This window comes from Rhinolophus ferrumequinum, chromosome 7 (genome assembly GCF_004115265.2).
Source record: "Rhinolophus ferrumequinum isolate MPI-CBG mRhiFer1 chromosome 7, mRhiFer1_v1.p, whole genome shotgun sequence".
Lineage (NCBI taxonomy): Eukaryota > Metazoa > Chordata > Mammalia > Chiroptera > Rhinolophidae > Rhinolophus > Rhinolophus ferrumequinum.
In genome coordinates, this window is record NC_046290.1 from 50,055,661 (window position 1) to 50,077,648 (window position 21,988).

The 21,988-nt window shown below is 33.6% G+C and overlaps 1 protein-coding gene and 1 pseudogene across 1 annotated transcript in view; one reads left to right on the forward strand and one right to left on the reverse strand.

The window, feature by feature from the left end:
- The window catches only part of AP3B1 (adaptor related protein complex 3 subunit beta 1), a 219,240-nt gene that overhangs the window by 73,008 nt on the left and 124,244 nt on the right, over positions 1-21,988 (reverse strand). The window contains exons 16-20 of the mRNA XM_033110712.1: positions 20,776-20,962; positions 19,675-19,805; positions 14,328-14,436; positions 11,544-11,703; positions 3,996-4,137 (exon numbers count right to left, since the gene is read on the reverse strand). Coding sequence (XP_032966603.1) covers positions 3,996-4,137; positions 11,544-11,703; positions 14,328-14,436; positions 19,675-19,805; positions 20,776-20,962 — 729 coding nt within the window. The remainder of the gene's footprint in view (positions 1-3,995; positions 4,138-11,543; positions 11,704-14,327; positions 14,437-19,674; positions 19,806-20,775; positions 20,963-21,988) is intronic.
- LOC117024961 (40S ribosomal protein S13-like) lies at positions 679-1,185 on the forward strand (annotated as a pseudogene).

Here is a 21,988-nt window from a genome sequence, read left to right on the forward strand (position 1 = left end):
GGAAGAACAATTACAGCTGCTGTAGGGACTTAGAGATGTTATTAGAGAAGAATTCACACAAATGTTTTAGCTGAAGCTATAGGAGTAAATAAGTCTTACAACAGGAAAAAAATGTAGTGAAAAAAGACTAAAAATTAATTAGAGGTGGCCGGTTGGCTCGGTTGGTTAGAGCGCTTGGTTAGAGCACGGTGCTCTTAACAACAAGGTTGCTTGTTCGATCCCCACAGGGGCCACTGTGAGCTGTGTCCTCCACAACTAGACTGAAACAACTACTTGACTTGGAGCTGATAGGTCCTGGAAAAACACACTTAAATAAATAAAAGTTTTAAAAATAAATAAAAATAAATTATTTTACATCGATCAGTATTTTTGAAAAATAATGTGTAGTGAGCACTAACTTTGGGGCAATGTTCACACTTTGGTGTCAGAAGAGGGTAAAAAGTGATGCAATTAAAAGATAGAAGTTCAAAGAAGTCAGAAGAAAAGGGATGCAGAGGAGTTTTAAGTAGCAGGGGAAGAGTCATAAAAAGTTCAAGAAGGATAATTACTAAGAGAAGGCAACTGGGTTTGGGGAAAGATCACGGCTGACTTTTCCGAGAGTCAGCATCTGTAGGAACTGATAGGACTGAAAACCAATTTAAAAGAGACTAAGGCTCTTTTTTTTGCTGCTTAGCCGCCGCCATCATGGGTCGCACGCGTGCTCCCGGGAAGGGCCTGTGCCAGTCGGCTCTGCCCTACCGCCGCAGCGTCCCCACCTGGCTGAAGTTGGCGTCCGACGATGTGAAGGAGCAGATCTACAAACTGGCTACGAAGGGGCTGACTCCCTCACAAATCGGTGTGATCCTGAGAGGCTCGCATGGTGTTGCACAAGTATGTTTTGTGACAGGCAATAAAATCCTGAGAATTCTTAAATCCAAAGGACTTGCTCCTGATCTTCCTGAGGATCTCTACCATTTAATTAAGAAAGCTGTTGCCGTTCGAAAGCATCTTGAGAGGAACAGAAAGGATAAAAATGCTAAATTCCGTCTGATTCTGATCGAGAGTCGTATTCACCGGTTGGCTCAATATTACAAGACCAAACGAGTCCTCCCCCCCATTGGAAATACGAGTCATCCACGGCCTCTGCCTTGGTTGCATAAATTTGTCTATGTACTCAAGTAATAAAATCACTGTTTAATGAGAAAAGAAAAAAGACTAACAAATAATTGGGTAAAGAGGTAGTAGATGGAGAATATCTGGATTATTCTAAACTCTAATTGTCACACATTCTGTCTCGGTCTCTCTTCTACACCATCCTGCCTCCCTCTCTCTCTTTAAATCCTGGGAAGACTTGAGTGCTTTGGTTGGCAGAGGAGGCATTAGTGGAGAAAAAGACTGAAAGTGCAAAGGAGGCATATGGTTATCAACAAACAAGGCCAAAAGGCCCATTCTTGGTTAAGTGGCCAGGGATGGCTTACTCAGAGCTACATTCAGAGAGAAAAAGGAGGGTAAGTAGAGATTGTGTGTTAGGGAGCAGAGAGGAAGGAGAGCTCACAGCAGATGGCAGAACAGCTTCTGCAGAAACTGGATGAAATAACAGGTTGCAGGTAAAGGGTCATGCCTGAATGTTAACTTATAACATGAATGGTATAAGAAAGAGTCGGAAACAATACAGGAGATGTTAAGAGTTATAAAAAAATGTATTTTCCTTTTAGCATTGGTGTTCTATAGTGCTAATATTGTTGGTCTCATGGAATTAATGTTCAAGTTAAAAAATGTTAACACTGCTGTTTTATATTTATATAGTGTTTTACACTGACCTTTCACATTTGATTTTTTTATAATGGCTCTCAGAAAAAGTAGAGTGAGTACTAGCGTTTCTACATTATAGATGAGGAAACTGAAGCATAAAGATAATATCTTCTAAGAAGTAAAACACTATAGCTATCTCATAAAATGAACTGTTTTCAAAGGCATATATTCAAGGTACTTCAAGGTCTCATTTTCATGCTCAATATCCCCAAAACACATTGTCCAAATGAAAGAAATGGAAGAGAAAGAGTAAAAGTATAGATTTAGTTGGGCTGCATATTTAAGGCATATGAATTTTTAGCACTAACATACTGTCATGCTAAATTAAGGTAAAGCACCCACCATCTGCTTTCATTACTCATAATTTAGAGCAGAAGCCACAACACTTGGTGCAAGAAGGACTTTTCCACAATTATAGAGTTGCCCATTATTAGAAAACTGGTAACTCCAAATGACAAAAAAAAAAAAAAAAAGAAAAAAATAGTTATGATGGCTTCAAGGTAGAGAATATTCCAACTGATAAAACAATCCTATCAGTCTATTACAGACAGGAAAAGGCATTTTAATATACAGAAAATAAGCCACGTAAGCAAAACACAGGCATGAAACTATCAACAATATGAGCAACACATGAATTTCTTGAGTCTTAGCTCATTGCAATATGTATGCTGATATTCTACAGCAAAATATTTTCAATTAGTAAGAGATTTAATCTGTTCATTGAAAGAAGAAACAAATTGAATCACTGACCTGCGGTACCTCTATGACTTTTTTAGTGGGGTCCTCCTAAATCCCTACTTCTAATATTATATAGGCACTAAGGTCTACAATTTTTCAACTTTTACAAAACTTCGTAAGAATAACTCACTATAATTCCACGCACTTGACAATCACTGATTTCGTATTTGGTCATATTAAAAAATCACTGATTTCTTAATCTGGGTTGTACTTACTGTCAGTTTCTAAAGCTCCTTTATTTTAAATAACATCTTAACGTGTTTTTGTAATTTAAGTATGAAATGAGAGGACATCAAACTCACTATGTGATAAGTTTTTATATGAGGCCAGATTAATAAACCTAAAAATCTCTAACATTTTATGTGAATATTTGAAACATAGAAATTTTAGATTATGTACTACATGCACACTTATTTTAAATATAAATTCAAGTTTAAAATAGGCTTTAATATATGCAAGAATACTTAAAGTAAGACAAATATTAGCCAATTTTTAAACATGCTTATTCTTTAACAATACATCTATGGATAGAGGAGGGTAATTATCTACTTCAAGAAATTTATTTTCATCCTTGGCAACTCAGATGACTTATTAAAAAAACTGGTAAGTATAAAACAAATAAATGAAAAAAATAGGTTAAAAAGAAAATGAATTCAATTTAAAAGACAAGATTGAACCTTATTTTCAACATATGGAATAATACAATTTATAAAAACTGCATTTGAAGCCTAGCATCAACATGCTCTATTTATAGGAAGGGAGTAATAATTAATGATCAGAAAGATATGTATTAGGTCTGAATTTTATATTAATAACTGTATTTTTGCAATTTACATTTTTTTGCTGATAAGCAGACAAGGTTCTGGGTTAAAAACATATCAAAAAGCATTATTCTATTACATAAGTGGGACTTACCTTTGTTTTTAAATACGTGACTACTGCATTTTTATGAATTAGTTACGAATATATACCCTTTGATTAAACCTTTAAAAATATTCTATTATCCAAAATACCTGATATTTTAAAAAAGGATGTTAGTCTCAATTTCTTCTGATGCATGTACATTTACATTCCTTTGCTTAACACTATTTCTGTGATTTCCTTTTACTTCCTATTTAGCAAAAGCCTCCCTTGTCACATCCTAGCGAAGAATAACAAAGGCCACACGCATAAACACCGAGCTCTCCAATTCTGGTGGCAAAGGATGAGGTTAATAAAAAGTTTCTAATTTCTCTGCAGGGCTGAGTTATAAGGGAAGCGAGTATCTAGGGGGAAAAAATCATAGGTGTGGATGAATGAAGACAGTGTTTACTTTAGTTAACTTTAACTTATCAATGACAATGTTAAATCCCTTCCGTAGTTTCTTATTTTCTACAAAACACTAATTTTCAGAAATACTTAAATTTAATTGGGAAAAGTCTGTAAGAATATTTACTTTCAATTACAATAAATGTATAATCTCTTACCTTAGTGACTTTTCTGGATTCAGATTCATTTTCTGATTGTGATTCGGAATCTGATGAACTTTCTTCCATTGAACTAGATTCCGCGTTGGAAGAATCTGAACTTTCAGATTTTTCATTTTCCTTCTCCCCATCTTCAGAATTACTACGCATAATAATAAATTTTGAAATATCAACTTTAAGCCCCTTATATAAACAAGTAGTTTAAAAAAATCAAATGGCAAATGTTGCTATTTGTCCATTTTGCCTATAAATAGACCTTTATTAAAGAAAAGTATTTCACTGAGAACCATTTTTTTTGTATATAAAAAAATGATAAAAATGGTTTTAAAATTCCAGAACGTATTAGTGAAATAATATTAAAGGTTACATTATCTATAACCAAATAAATGAAAACCCATTCAAAATCAATTATACTAAGTCACACACCCTCACATGCAAACGGTCATAAAATAACACAATGATATCCAAAGTAGAAAATAATTAATAATTAAATGTTTGACTTACCAGGAATATACATTAGGTGCTAACAGTAACAACTTCAAAGATACTTAGGCTGATTTTAAAATGCTGTCTCATAATACTAAGAGGTCATTAATAAGTGTAAATATTTATACATCTACTTTTGCTAAAATAAACTTTCATTTTATGTATTCCCGTCCAAGAAAATTACTTACATATGTTATCAAATGTGACCCTAAAACGTGTATGAGAAAATGTTATTCTTCTAATGTCCTAAGTCTTATTAAAAAAGTAGGATAATCACATATAAACTTAAAACACTAAATGATCAAACTTCAGTGCTGATGTGAGTGTTTACTCCCTCCCTCCCTCACGGAACAGATCTTTGCTTGCCTCCCATGTAATGGACTATGTGAGGTGCTGAGGGCAAGGACCATACAGGTGATCTCCACATGCCTTCCTGACAGAGTCTACTGCTCACTACAGCACACAGAGAAGGAAGGTGGTATTGGCAATAAAGGAATAAAAATGGTAAATAATGAAGTGTAGTATGTCACGAGAACATCTGGAGGGGCATATAAACAAACTTAACCAATACTGGCAATGCTTCCTAGAGGAAGAGACATATAAGTTGAGAAATAGGAATAAGGCAAGCAGAAAGGTAGGGAGGTAGTTCTCCAAGGAAAAGGATATCATGTGAGATAGCCGAAAGGTCTCTCACGGGAGAGAGACGCCTTGTGGTCTTTGCCATTTTCTCAAAACTGAACGTCCAGCTCTCTTTACTGTGTGTGTGTGTGTGTGTGTGTGTGTGTGTGTGTGTGTGTGTGAGAGAGAGAGAGACGGGGTGGGGAGGAGGAGGGGAGGGCGGAGAGGGGAAGAGAGGGAGACAGGGATAGGAACTTCAAACAAATCATCTAATTTAGGTATTCCAACATATTCTTACTGAGTGCATTATTATCCTATAATATTCAGGAAACTTAAGTAACTTGCTCAAGGACACAGCCAGGAGAGGAAGAATTGAAATTTGAACTCAAGTCTGTCTTACTCAAAAGACCATTCTTCCTACTAAATCATACCATCGCCTTTAAAATAAAAACACTTAGGAGTATAAAACACTTTGGAGTATACCATGTTTCCCCGAAAATAAGACCTAGCCGGACCATCAGCTCTAATGTGTCTTTTGTTGCAAAAATTAATGTAAGACCCGGTCTTATTTTACTATAATATAAAACCGGGTATAATATAATATAATTAATATAATATAATACCAGGTCTTATATCAATTTTTGTTCCAAAAGATGAATTAGAGCTGATAGTCCGGCTAGGTCTTATTTTCGGGGAAACACGGTAGTTACAAAGGAGCTCCCCTAAGATTGCCATCTGATTTCTTAATAGAAACTTTGAGGGCCAGAAGGGAGTGGCAGGAAATATTCAAAGTTATGAAAAACATGGGCCTACAGCCAAGACTACTTGACCCAGCAAGGCTATCATTTAAAACTGCAGGAGATAAAGAGCTTTCAGACAAGAAAAAGCTAAATGTATTCATTACCACAATGCCAGTATTACCAAAATTGTTAAAAGGACCTCTTTAAGAAGAAGAGGGAAAAGAAACACAAAAGAAAATAAAAACTATGAATAAAATGGTAATAATGTAGGGGAAATAACCCTAGTAAACATCCATGCACCCAACACAGAAGCACCAAAATATATAAAACAAATATTGACCCACATAAAGGCTGAGATCAACAATAACACCATCAGAATAGGGGACTTTAAAACCGCCACTGACACCAATGGACAGATCTTCCAGACAGAAAATCAACATGGAAATAGTGGCGTTAAATGACACATTAGACCAAAAAAATTTACTTGATATTTTTAGATCATTTCATCCCAAAGCAGCAGAATATACATTCTTTTCAAGTGCATATGGAACATTTTTCAAGATAGACCGCATGCTAGGCCACAGAACAAGTCTCGATAAAATTAAGATTGAAATCATATTAGCTGTCTTCTCTGACCACAACAGTATGAAACGAGAAATCAATTACAAGGAAAAAAACAAACAAACTGAAAAACACACAAACACACGGAGGGTAAAATGCTACTAAATAATGAATGGGTCAACAATGGAATCAAGAATGAAATCAAAATATACCGTGAGATAAACAAAAATGAAAACACAACAACAGAAAATCAATGGGACACAGCAAAAGCAGTTCTAAAAGGGAAATTCATGGCAAGGCAGGCCTACCTATAGAAACAAGTCTCAGAAAAAAAGAGTGTAACTTTACACCTAAGGGAACTGGAAGAACAGTAAACTAAGCCCAAACAAGGAAAGAAATAATAAAGACCAGAAAAGAAATAAATGAAATAAAGGCTGAAAAAACAATACAAAAAAATCAATGAAACCAAGAGCTAGTTTTTAGAAAACATAAACAAAGCTGTAACCAGACTCATCAAGTAAAAAAGAGAGAGGACCCAAATAAATAAAATCAGAAATAAAAGACAAGAAATGACAGCTAACACAACAAAATACAAAAAAAAGGTAAGAAAATACTATGAGCAACCATACACCAACAAATGGGAAAATCTGGAAGAAATGGATAAATTCCTACAAGCACACAATCTTCCAAGGTTAAATCAAGAAGAAACAGGAAAACTGAACCAACCAAGTATTACTAAAGAAATCAAATCAGTAATCAACAAGATCCCAACAAACAAAAATTCTGGACCAGACTGATTCACAGGTGAATTTTACCAAACATTCAAAAAAGAATTAACACCTATTCTTGTCAACTATTCCAAAAAATTCAAGAGGAGAGTAGGCTTCCACACTCATTTTAAAAGGTCACCGTTACCCTGATTCCAAAACCAGACAGACATTCCCAAAAGAGAAAATAAAAACAAAAATAAAAACAAAACAAAACTATAGGCCGATATCCCTAATGAACATTGATGCAAAAATCCTCAACAAAATATTAGCAAACTGAATTCAGCAATTCATTAAAAAGATCATACACCAAGATCGATTGGGATTCATTCCTAGGATGCAAGATTGGTTCAATACCTGCAAATCAATTAATGTGATAAACCACATAAACAAAATGAAAAATAAGAATCATATGGTCATATCAATAGATGCAGAAAAAGCATTTGACAAAATCCAGCATCCATTTATGATAAAAACTCTCAGCAAAGTGGGAACAGAGGGAACCATGTCTCAACATAATAAATGCCACAAATGACAAACCCACAGATAATATATTCAATGGGGAAAAGCTAAAAGCATTCTCCTTAAGATCAGGAAGAAGACAAGGATATCCACTATCACCACTTTTATTCAACATGGTACTGGAATTCCTAGCCACAGCAATCAGACAAGAAAAAGAAATAAAAGGCATCCAGATTGGAAAGAAGGAAGTAAAACTGTCATTATTTGCAGATGACATATTATATATGGAGAATCCCATGATTCCACCAAAATGCTATTAGAACTGATATATGAATTTAGTAAAGTAACAGAAAACAAAATTAATATTCAAAAATTGGTTGCGTTTTTATACACCAATAATGAATTACAAGAAAGCAATATTAAGAAAACAATGCCATTTATAATTGCATCAAAAAACAAAATACGTTAAGAATATAACCAAGGAAATAAAAGACATGTACTCAGAAAATCATACGACACTGAAGAGAAAAATTAAAGAAGATACAAATAAATGGAAACATACCATGCTCATGGATAGTAAGAATTAATACCATTAAAATATCCATACTACTCAAAGCAATCTATAGATTTAATGCAATCCCTATCAAAATACCAATGGCATTTTTCACAGAACTAGAATAAATAATCCTAAAATTTATATGGAACCATAAAAAACCCCCAATACTCACGGCAGTCCTTAGAAAGAACAACAAAGCTGGAGATACCACTCTACCTGTTATCAAACTATACAACAAGGCCATAGTAGTCAAAACAGCACAGTATTGGCATTAAAAAAAGACACATAGATCAATGGAACAGAACAGAGATCCCAGATATATATCTATGCCTACACGGTCATTTAATCTATCACAAAGGAAGCAACAATATACAATGGGATAAATACAGTCTATTCGATAAATGGAGCTGGAAAACCTGGACAGATACATGCAAAAAAAAAAATGAAACTGGACCACCCTCTTATGCCATATACAAGAATAAACTCAAAATGGATTAAAGACTTAAATGTAATACCTGAAACCATAAAACTCCTAGAAGAACATATGGGAAGCAAACTTTCAGCCATTACCCTTAGTAATATTTTTACTGGTATATCTCCTCGGTCAAGGGAAACAAAATTAAAAAAATGGAATTACATCAAATTAAAAAGTTTTTGCACTGCAAAGTAAAGTTTTTATATCAACAAAACGAAAAGACATCCTGCTGAATGGGAGAAGATATTTGCCAATGATACAGCTGATAAGAGGTTAATATCCAAAATTTATTAAAAAACTCATATAACTCAACACCAGAAAAACAAACAATGCAATTAAAAAATGGGCAGAGGAACTGAATAGATATTTTTCTAAAGAGAAATACAGATGACCAATAGGCATATGAAAAGATGGTCAACATCATTAATCAATCATCAGAAAAATGCAAATAAAAACTGTAATATCACATCACAGCTGTCAGAATGGACATCATCAATAAATCAAAAAACAAGTGTTGGTAAGGATATAGAGAAACTTGCACACTGTTGGTGGGATTGCCAATTGGTACAGCCACTACGGAAAGCAGTATGGAAGTTCCTCAAAAAATTAAAACCATTAACTACCTTATGACCCAGCAATTCCACTCCTGGGTATTCATCCAAAAAAATCCAAAACACTAATTCAAAAAGATATGCCCCCCTATGTTTATTGTAGCGCTATTCACAATAGCCAAGATACGGAAATAACCAAAATGCCCATCAATAGATGACTGGATAAAGAAATGGTGGTACATACATACAATGGAGTATTACTCTGCCAAAAAAAAGAATGAAATCTTACCATTTGCAACAACATGGATGCCTCTCGAGGGTATTATGCTAAGTGAAATAAGTCAGACTGAGAAAAACAAATACCATTATTATCTCACTTATATGTGGAATCTGAAGAACAGATTAAACAAACAAACACAACAGAAATAGACTCACAGATACAGAGAATAAACTGATGGTTGATAGATGGGAGGGGGTTGGGGGGATGAATGAGAAAGGTAAAGGGATTAGGAGGTACAAATTGGTAACTACAAAATAGTAATGGGGATGCAAAACAGTATGAGGAATATAGTCAAATAATATTGTAAAAACTATGTATAGTGTCAGATGGGTACTAGACTTATCAGGGGGAATCATTCCATAAATTATATAAATGCCTAACCACTATGCTGGACACCTGAAATTAATGTAAAATAATACTGAATGCCAACTATAATTAAATATATAGTCACGGGATGTAAAGTATAGCATAGGGAATATAGTAAATGGTACTGTAATAGCTATATACGGTGTCAGATGGGTAGTAGACTTGTTGTGGTTATCACTTTGAGGTGTGTAAATGTCTAATCACTATGTTGTTTTGTACATCTAAAACTAATAATAAAAATAAAAATAAATATGTTCCCCCCCAAAGAATAGCAATTTATTATCCCCAATTCACTGGTTAAAATATATACTTAAAATTATAAGGTTTAGAAGGCATCTCAGATTTCATTTGATCTAACAAACAATTATTTTACATTTAAACATAGGTAAAGAGAAAAGTCCATTTCTGAAGAAAAAAAATAAACTAATCTATTATGATACATGATTATGAGTTTTTAGCATACTGACTTTCGCTACCTGAAAAGGTACTTAGTGCACTGAACCAAACATCCCCTTCCCAGAAATAAGGTACTTTTTATAAACTATGTAATCATAACTATTCTGATATTAAACCAGCAGTGTAGAATTTCTCTCAAAGAAAAGGCCATTACACACCAAGTATCTCCTTTGTTGCAACAAGTAATTCTGAATATATTTAACTTCTAGCTTTTAAAGATTAGATTTTAAAGGTAAAAGCGTTATTTTGTTATGCATCACTCAATTTTGATGGGTAATTATTGTTTACCTTACTGCTTAGAGTTTCAGATGTTAATCTAATGAAAAGAATTTACTGGTAACTAGCTTTTTAACTTTGCAATGATGAAAAGCCTGTATTAATTTAACCTACAGATTTCATTTGTTCTGAACAGGAAAAACAATATAAATCACTTTTAAAATCATTAAATCCTGACTTAAATTAATAAAGTCATAATTAGGGCATTATGCTGTGTTTGTTATGGAAGTGGCAGGGCGAGCTGCTTTAATTACTGTCTGTAATAAAAGGAGCAGAGAGCGTACTGCGCCCCAATCAGGGCTGTCAGCCACGACTGAGCTGGGCTGCAAGCTCATCAAGTGAGCGGGCAGCAGGCTCCCGGGGAAAGGGCCATCATGTCTGCAGAGGCCACTCGCAGACAGCAGAGAGGAAAACAGACTCTTATAATCGAAGGTATTACCTCCAATTACTCAAAATTTTAATGACATTTTAATACATGATAATGTTGTTGATAATGGGAGATCTTTAAAAGAGCTAACACTTAAATATCTTATGACCGTCTTCCTTCACAGACCTTGACTCTAATATTTGGATCATAATCTTTTTAATATAACATTATTTAGGAAAATCAATTGTCTTAGTTACATAATGGCAAAGTGTTGAAGAATTTAATTTTAGCCCTCAGCAAAATTGCCACAAAAGGTAATTAAGTGTTTCATACCTACTGCTTGATCCCTTAACTCAGCCTTCCAAGGTTATACAAGTTTTCAAAACGTAGCCCCAAGATTTGTTCAAGTTCAAAATAAAAACGAAGCATTATAAGTAGTAGAATAATGTAAACTAGTATTTTAAATTAATTTTACAAGACTTAATATCTGCTGAGGAAAAAGTACACTTATTTTTTCACTTACTCGATGAATTAAAGGGAAATACCACAGAATATTTTTTGAAAGAAATTCTGACAAAATGATTTACCCTTTTCCTGTGATTTTCGAGTTCCTCTTGGCTGTTCTTCTGTTTTCTACTTCAGACTCACTTCCACTCTCACTCTCACTTTCACTGGAGTCCTCACTGCTGTCATCACTACTGTCTCCTTCTTCGTCTTGTTCTCCGCTTTCACTTCCAGATTCACTCTCTGAAAACATAGAATCAGATGCTCTTTGATGTACAGCCATTTAATTATACACAAGGACACAAGTAACTGTCAATATTCATCACAAATGAAACCAGATGTTGAATTTGAGTTTACTGGACTCCACTTGTTAACACTTTCTATTCCTGCACTCCAATCATTCAGACCTCTGGAATCCTACAGTAAGGGAGTGTGAAGGGGCTCTGATAATGAGTAAGAAAAAGCAAAGAAAAGATGAACCAAATTTAAGAGAATTTCACTTTTCACATCCATAAGTATTTAGGTATGGCAAAAACTTTTTTTTTTAAAGAATGTTATAACGATGATGTAAGGATAAAAAGTTAATTTTTAACTTCTATTTATAACAGGAAATTTTATTTAGAGAAGAAGGCAACAGGTGAATCTTATTAGGAACAAAGAGCAAATTTTGAGAGAGAATGAGCCAGTCAAATAATTTCCAAAATTTCTAAATTCAAAGGCAATAAACAAAATTACTAATTAAAAAGTTATTACTTATTTTAGCTAGCATAGGAGTTTTCCATAGGTTAAGAGTTGATAACGTTACATTGACGAGCTATACATTTGTTTTATGTACACATTATGGTATACTAGGACTATTTGCAGAAGGGATGCATACAGTATATTTATGTGTATTTTAAACATGAAGTATGATTATTTACCATTGGAAATGATTATAGGTATAGAGTTGTATCCTAGATAAGAGGACAAACTGTTGCCCCTACCAGTGATCTATTTGATGTATGCTTAGGCAGAAACATAACCTCTTGTTAAAATATTATTCTAATAGGTAAGTACCTATTTTATGAGGACTGACTTATGGATTACACAGTAAAAAGCCAGGAGTAGCTTGCAGTGGTTAAAAGCATGGGTTTTCAAGTTGGAAAGTCTGGTTCAAATCCTGGCTCTGCCACTTATTAGTTGCAAGACTAAGCAAGTTAATCAAACTTTCTGGGTCTCGGTTTCCTTTCCTGCAAATGAGGATAATAATACTAGCTAATTTATAGAGGTGTGGTGAAGATTAAATCATTTAAAACATGTAAAGGAGATTAGGATACTAGTGCCTGCCACATGGCAGGCCATTCATTACCATCAGCTTTTACAAAGAGCAAAGTTTATCTTACCCAAACTTTACAAAGACAAAACAAAACTGCTGAATAAGAATTATTTTGAATTTGTTGTGATAATCGAATTTGCACACATGTAAGTACTAACTCAGACAACTGGCTTATGTCATAAATTATGAAAAGAAATTACAGCACCTACATTACTCTGTCAAGTGAATTACATGGGAGTTCAACATAAATCTGGGTCCAGTTCACTTCAGGTACCATTACTTACATTTCAAGTTAGTAAATCCTTGAAGGAATTTATTTATTCTAAAAAGACTTTTTCACAAGGGGAAAAAAAAATCTTGTACTTTCTAAAGAGAAAAGTTATTTATTTCCTCCAGTAAGTAAAGTAGAACTCCTGTCACCCATGAAAAGTTTTAAAGAAGTATTTCAAATACGTATGAAAAAGGTTAGCCTAGAACAGGCATGAGCTTGCGAATAAATGGTATGAAGTTAAATATTCATATTTATCTCTTAACTATACAAACAGGTCCTTCTCAATGGTCTACATCATGCCTGAAATTCCATATTTTTTAGCACTCTCTGGATTGAACTATTTTCTCCATTTATCAGCTTATTACTTCACAAGGTAATGTACCACAGATTAATTTATCAGATACTAAAAACAAAGACTTGATAGGGGAAACAGAGGAAAAAAATGAGTCAGTTACCTTAGAGAAAGGTAACAGATGACCAAACAATAGTGAGGGGCCGTGGTTGCCTAGGGAATAAAAGTTTTAGAAGAAAGGGGTCATTTGATTTAGGGTTGGCTAAGTCTATTAGGTTAATTGTTAATAAGAATGTTAGAAAGTAACTCCGATACATTTTCCATTATGCAAATCACTCACAGAATTCTAGTATTGAAGGGACTAAAAAAGCATCTAACTCTACCTCTTCATTTATCAGATATAGAGAAAGGTTAAGTACATTATCCAATTTGCATAGCTAAATCCCAGAATTTATAAATCCTTTTGATTTAGCATCCTTGTCATTGTTGCCCTCAATCTTTTTAGATCTTTGTTTCTTTATAATACACAAGAGATTTATTATTTTTAGCTTTCTCTCTATATAGGTTCATGTAGAAATAGAAGAGTATAAAATGGATGAGGAACAGATTGCTCAAAGTTTAAAATAAACTGTATTTTAATAAAAGACAATGACTTTTAAAGGTCCCACTGAAGGCTTATCAAATATAAAATGATGTTTTTCAACATGCTAATGAATATGATAGGCAGATGGGGTTAGAATTTAGAAAAGCATGAGTTTTTGTTTCAACTCTATCATTTGTTAGCTATGTGTCCAAGAGGGAATGTCAAATAAGAAGGGATTGGAAATTACTTTGAAAACTAAAGTGATATGTAAATGAAAAAAAATTTTATAATAGTATAAATTTTAAACCCACTCGCTGAATATTATGTACTAAGTCTTATCGTTTTGTTGGAGGCATAGCATGTACGCTACAGTGAACAATGTTTTTTAATAAATTATAAAGCCCACCACTGTCACTGCTGCTATCAGAAGAGTCCTCTTCTTCCTCAGATTCAGAATAAAATTTCTTAGCAGGATTCTCTTTCTTTGCTTTTCCTGCTGGAGTCCATTCTTTTGCCTGTTTTAAAAATATGTAAATATAAATGAGTTCTTACTAAGAGATTCAGTCTTATGGCAAACTTAATCATTTAGAATACACTGTGAACCCAGAAGAAAGTTTAAGGCCTAACAGAGAAGGTAACCGATAAAAGTCCTGGCATTAATACCGATTCCCCTTCACTACTGAATAGAGGAACACAAACTCTCAGATCCCATTACACAAGCTGTGATTAATAAATACGGTGAATGCTGCTGCCAGATGCCATCCAACGGAAAGGCAGGGATCTTCAATATAGCAAGGGGCACATCAAACCTTAGTAACAGTGTGTCACAAGTTTCAACTTGTTCAGTGCAATCGGTCGGGTGTGAGCTACGGTTGAGAGAAGGTGTGTTTTAAAGTGTGCTGTAAATCATCCTCCATCATGACAACACTCCATGTCACACATTGCTTCTGGTATATGGCAATTTCTGTCAAACAAAAACATTAGTGTGTCTTCATCCATCTTATTCACTGGATCTTGCAGCGTGAGACTTCTGGCTCTTCCCCAAAGTCAAATGATTCAGGATATTGAGGCAGCCACGACAGCGCAACTAAAGACACTCAAAAAAGAGGACTTCCAGAACTGCTTCAGAAAGTGGCAAGAACGATGGGATAAGTGTGTTTGAAGTGAAGGGGATTAATGGCAATGTGTCTTTTACTGTAATGTTTTTTTAAATTTAAACATTCATGGTATTTTCTGATACACACCTTGTATGTTAACAACCTTGTACATGTAATTTTAAACATTTTTGTGTTTGTTGGTCTACAGAAGATTTAAACTAAAGCAACACAGTCTAGAAGAGGTGAAGGCAATTAGAGGTAGACACAATAACAGTAATAAGAAATGCAAGTTCACAGCTTGATACTGGGGTAAGAAAAAAAAATTAATGTAGGTAATAAATAGCCCTAACCTTCTCAACAGACTAAACCCTGGGGTAATCCTTGACTTCTCTCTTTTTCTCTTATATCCTAAACATCTAATTCATTAAGAAAGCCTTTAGCCACCTGGTCCTTTGCCACCTTGGTCAGAGTCATCTCTCACTCCTAGATGACTACAACAGTCTCCTCCTAATCGGTTATCTTCTATTCCCACCCCCTACCCACCACTTCAAGTGCTAGAATGATTCTATTCACAACAGCTAGAACGATTCTATTAATACCTAAGTGTGATCAAGCCAATGCTTAGTTTGAAACCTTGCAACAGCTCCCCATTTCAGAGAAAAAGCCAAAGTCCTTACAACAGTCTGCTTGGCCCTACATAACCATGCCACCCACCTTGCCTCTCTCACGTCCTGCTCCTCACTCCTGCCCTCTCTGCTCCAGCCACTCCTTACTGTTCCTTCAACCACGCCAGGCATGCTTAGGGTCTTTCTCCCAGCTGTTCCCACTTCCAACACTATCCCCAGATAATTCCTTTGCTTCCTTCAAATTTTTGCACAAATGTCAGCTCAGGGAAGACCACTCTATTTAAAATTCCAACCTCCCACACCTGATACTTCTGATCTTACTCTGTTCTAATCTTTTCTTTTTTTTTTTTTGTCACAGCACTTACTACTTTCTAACATACTATACAATTTATATATTTATTTTTACTGTCAGTTTATCCCTGCTAGAATGTCTGCTTCTGAAGAGCAGGGATTTTTTAATGTTTTGTACATAGATATCTGGCACAATAATTATTGGCTGTCTGAATAGCCCCTTAAAGACTTTAATACAGTGTATTAAAATAAAATAAATTATTTTCATAATTGTGACCTTGATTCATCAAGAAAAAACTGAATATCATGTTTCACATACTCTCATTTAAAGGGTAGGGAAATGTGTATTTTTTAAAAGGTCAAAGTGGTTAAGACTCATTTATTGATCACACGTTTAACTGAATTTCTACTATGTCTGCTAGAGTATGTATTTTGCTATAAAGGAATTTACAGCATGATAGAGATCTTGTTTTCAAAAATGGTTGCCACCACTAAAATGCATGTTTAGATTTACCTGTGAATATTTTTTAAAATACTAACATAAACAATAAAAATACTAATACTAGAAAAGCTGATGTCTGGGATTCACCTCTTAAGATTCTGATTTAATTGGTCTGGTGTAAATCTGAACAGGTCTGTTTTGTTTAAAGATCTCTACAAGATAACGTGCAGCTAACCACTGACCTAAAGGGTTTAAAAGCTTAAGGTATGTTGCTTAAAAAGAATAAGCTTCAGTAACCTAGAAAATTACTACATGGACAATAATAGCAAAGTGAGTAAAAATTACTCAAGTATATTTGAATAAGATCTGCAATACTCCTTTCTTTTTATATATATATTTAAAATGCTCTGACCTCCAAATATGTATTCTATAAACAAAGTTCTCCTATATTCAGTAAACACTAAAGTCCAGATTTTCTTAAGTCTAAACATTTTTCTGAAATCTGGTAAAAAGTGTGTTAGATCAATTTATGGGAAAAAAATTACTTAGACTATGGCTTTCAGGGTAAGACTAAATCAACAAATAAGGGAAATGAGGCTTCTGTGCTCAAAGGGGCAAATTATCTTGACATGGCCATCGACTATTCATGGAGTTTCAAACAATAAAAAATATTTTAATTTGTTATGATCTTTTATGATTTATATTATAATCATATCATTCTAAGCAAAAGAAATATCAGGGAAAAGAGAAGAAAGAATAGCAAGACATTTTAATTTTAAAGTTCTTATGAGTGGTAAAATATTGATAACATATGTATGTGTAAAGCAAAATACCCTTGATATAAAAAAGACAGTCCTTCTATAACTTCTAGAACTAAGCAAACAAATTCTAATGGATCTTCAAAACTTACTGGTATCATAATATAAATGGACATTGTATCTGATATCCTGGAAATTGTCATATGTAATTCAAAATGACTTCTATTGTCAATCTGACTAGGTTCCCTGTCGTTTTGGTTAAAATACCAGATTATCTAAACCGAGGCTACTTTTTCTTACTAAGTTATATTTCATAGTAACAAGATATAAACCTGTAAGATTATTTTATAGTAAAACTAGGATAACACAGTGTATTATGTGCATGACATACATTGATGAAACTATTTTTTTGGGGGGGGAGAATTAGAGTAAGAGGCAAGAAAGACTCTGCACTGTCACAGTTGTATTTGAAAATAAAACAATGTATATTATTTTTATATTTAATTGTGCCTTTCATAGTATAATTTTAAGCCAGTATGTCCAGAGACCAATAAATTGAAACTGTTTTCTACCTGACATCAATGGATAGTTTTCTTTAACTGAGTTGCATCAGTTATAATTATTCTCTATAAATAAGTTACCAATTATGAACTTCCCAAATGTAGTCAGCAAAAGGAAAAAGAAATCAATTTGTCTTGTACTGGGCAGGTGAAAGGAACATAAGAAAATAGGTTATTTGAGTATGTACTCTCCATGTAAGGTAGTTAATGCTTAGAAGAGCACATGAAAATGAAAGAAACCAGCCAACCAACCAATCTATCAGCCAATATAAGGATACTACTGAGACCAAATTAAATGGCACAGCATTGCTATCAATTTCTGAGAAGATAAATTATTTTATTTTATTTTTTTGGTGGAATAGGGCAGTAAGGATAGGAGTGGGAGGAGGATAAAAGGATGGTTTTACTTGGGCCAAAACATGATGGACTCAGTAATGAAAAAGAACAGAACCATAAAAACAATGAGCAGGGATAATAAGAAATTAGGAGAAAGAGTATGTCTATGGGGAAAAAATAATAACAAAGAATATTTTCTTAGCATTCTAGCATCTGACCAAAAGTTGCACATATAAGCCAATCTTTTTGAAGAGTACTTAAGAGTACGTAGATTTAAGAGAAAATAAACATACTTACTTGCAAGGAAGAATAGATATGCAATTAGTTTTAATAACTTTTACTAAACAAGCTCAAGCTTCCTCTCTTCATGTTACTACATAACACTACAATGCAGTAAGAGCATGAACAGTGGACTCAGACGGATGTGGGTTGGAATCCCAGTTCCCTCACTTACTATCTACATGAACTTGGGCAATTTACTTAGGTTCTCTGAACCTTAGTTTTCTCATCTGCAAAATGGGAAAAACAACCATCACTTACGCGTATAATCATTATGAGGTTTAAACAGATAATGTCTGTAAAACCTTATCAAAGCACACTGCCAGGGTGTGTTAAATAGAGCCATTATTAATTATTACTGCTTCTGGCCAAGCTCCAAAGCCAGGGTAAGTCTGAATAGTTAAGAGAAACGTATTTCTCAAAAGGATCAAATTACATGGCTATGCCTGTTATAAAAATTCTTCTATTTAAAGCGACAAAGGTTTTCTTCCATTGTATTTGATAAGTTAATAGGCAAGAAGATTAACCGACTTTCCCATAGGAATTAGTGGTAAAGAACTCTGGTTATCTGAATTCTTGTTCAATATAACTTTTCTACCAGAAAAGCGTGCAGAATGCAACACCTAATTGCTCTTTTTCATTAATTCTACTTTAAAAAGTATTGGATACATAAGCAATCTCTAAAGACAATCAGAGGACCCTCTTTTTATTTTTCTTGTTTACGTAAGATAACAGTAGGAAAGAACATTAATTCTTTTACTTTAGTAGCCAGCGTTTTTTAAAAGATCGAGGAAAAGAGTATTTATATACAAGTTGTTGTTTTTTTAAATATGAAAGCAACATATTATTTATTTTAATTGTGACCTTGTCTAAAGACATTTTTGGTACACAATGCTCCCTATTTACGTTTAGGCCTCACTTAAAACAGGTTCACCAGAAAATCCAGAACACTTTGTATGGTTTCTCTGGAAGAGAACAGCAAAAATTATTTAGAAAAACATTGACAGGAAGCTTACGAATCTCTAAACAAAGTTGAAAAAGCTCAATCCAATGAAACTAAATACCTTAGAAATTGAATCTACACAGCTACAAATGTAATACCACAGATGTGGGTGGCACTGACGCAGAGAATTCAATTCTCTATTTCCTTGAAGAAAAGGAACAGTACATGTACAATGACACAGGAACACTATAATATTTAGTTCCCATAACAGTGAGATACGCATATATCTAACACATTACACTTAGAAATACCAGAACAATTTTCAATTTTCAAGTCCCCCAAAAGAGCTTTTACATAAAACAATAGTTATTCTAGAATCTCCCACTGCTTGACAAAATTAATTTCAGAAAGGTCAACTTACCAACTCTGTTACTTCTACATTTCGAACTGATGGGTCAGGCGCCACCTCTGGCCAATTAGATAATTCCAGGTACCCAGTAGCTTTAGTATTGAGAGTATGAGATAAAGTGCCAAGCTGGAAATGATCCCTATCTATTAAAATAGAGGAAAACATAAAATAAACAATATGAACTGTATATAACATAGAACAATCCTAATCAGAACTCAAGGTAATTGGCATATTACCTCAAATGTCAAGGAATAAATATAAACTAGGAAGCTCTTCATAGGTCAAAAAACTGATTTCAGTCCATAGATTACAATAATCTCCCCCATAATGGTCAATAAAAAAGCTAATCAGTCAGTGTGTTTAGAGGTGTTGCTCTGAAATGTAGTTTCTCTAAAAATTACTTTACTGTGAATATTAAGAATGACAGCACAGTTAAACAATCCATATACATGTCTTGGCACAAACACATCCAGAATTTTAATAGTTTTTCTACAAAACTGAACTGCTTTTTATCACTTTACAACAATTAAGTAAAAAAAATATGAAAACCAAGGTATATAATCATCTGATTCCAACTGTAATAGCTAATTGTGAAAGTGATTAATTACTTGTTTTAAAAAGCTGGGAAAAATAAGTCAATTTCCATCTTTGAAAAACAAATTTAAATATAAAGGAATATTGTCATGAAATAATTATTTCTAGAAAAGTTTGTTTTGAACACAGAATATTTAATAAATAATAATTCACTATTAAGGTGAATTATACTCCTTATTAAATAAAGCTACCTATTCAAAATAGAAATGAAGTCAATGTCTACAAGAACAACAGCTTTCTATCTATTTTTCAGTGATACTGTTTAGTAACAATAAAAATAAAATCAGAAGATTGAAATTATTTAGGTAAATAAGGTCTATAAAAATACAAACTTTAACTAATATAAAGCTTGCTCTGAAGAACAGATGAATGAATAAAAAGCACATTGTTTTTATAAATTTATATACGCTAATCATTTATATTTCCTAAGAGATAAATTTTAAACACATTAGAAATGGGACATACTGTCATAATTTTTAAGATAACATATATCGTGCAGTTATATTCTAATAATAATACCTTTAAAAGGAGACTCAAGCAGTGGCGCAGGTTTTTGTGCTAGGAATATTTTTTTGGCATATTTACTTAAAGCTCCACTCTTCTCATTCGGAACAATAAGCTGCCTAATAAATCTTGTACGGTCTCTGATGTCGTAGTTTTGATCATACTTGCCGAGATTTAATATGTACTGGGTAAGCAATTTTGTCTGTTGGAAAAAAAACAGAACAAGATGAGAATACAGTTATTTATGATTATTGATAACTCTGGATAAACATATTTAAAGAGGTAATAAAAATGAATGGTTATGTCAAACAAATGTTGTTCCATAGGGAATATGCATTTCTAACGCTGCAAATGGAATTTTGAAGCCAAAGCACATGTCCTCTTCACTATTGGGGAGGTGAATGCTGAGTACTGAGAAGCAGCCATGTGCTAGATTATTAAACTGCTGAAGTGGAAAGAAAGGCATCATTAAAAAAATAATCATATATGGCAAACCCGCTGAAGGGTCTACATGAGAATAATGAATGTGGAAATACAACTAAAAACATGGCACTCAAAACTTAATCGGAAAAATATGCAGGACATCAAAACATCAGAGAGTATTAGGGGGCTGGCAAACTGCTTCTCCTGAGGTGTGTTTTATGAAGAGATACTGTCCCTGGCATAAGCAGTGTCTGCACTCTGACTGCACTCAGTTACTTTACCCTGAATTATGACCCATTAAAGCAGACACATGAATCACTGAACTGGATTACTGCAAATTATTTGCAGTGCATTTAGCTGTTACTTTTTCATAAAAGCAAGCTGCTGATGCCCTCTAAAAACTAGGATAAAAGACTCCTTCCATTTTTTCCCCATGCCGCTTATAGCCGCAATATTGGTCATTTATTTATTTATGTAAGGGAACAACTTATTATAGTAGCTTTTACACTGTAATAAGATTTCCTAAGTCAGTTTTTGAATGTACTACATTAACGTATATTGAGATAATCTGAATATTAAGCCAAAATTGAAATGTTAACAAAATAGCTTTGTATTTTAAACTCCAGTTATTTTGTTGAAAAGCATATTTTTAATTTAAAAGGTTACACACATATAATCAGAACTATAAATTAAAGAGGATTCATAATACATGGCAAAAATAAACATGTACATTAGAACATTTTATAGGCATTAGAAACAAAAATATAATCAATCAAGTCAGGCAGAGCTAAAGACAGTTCTAGAA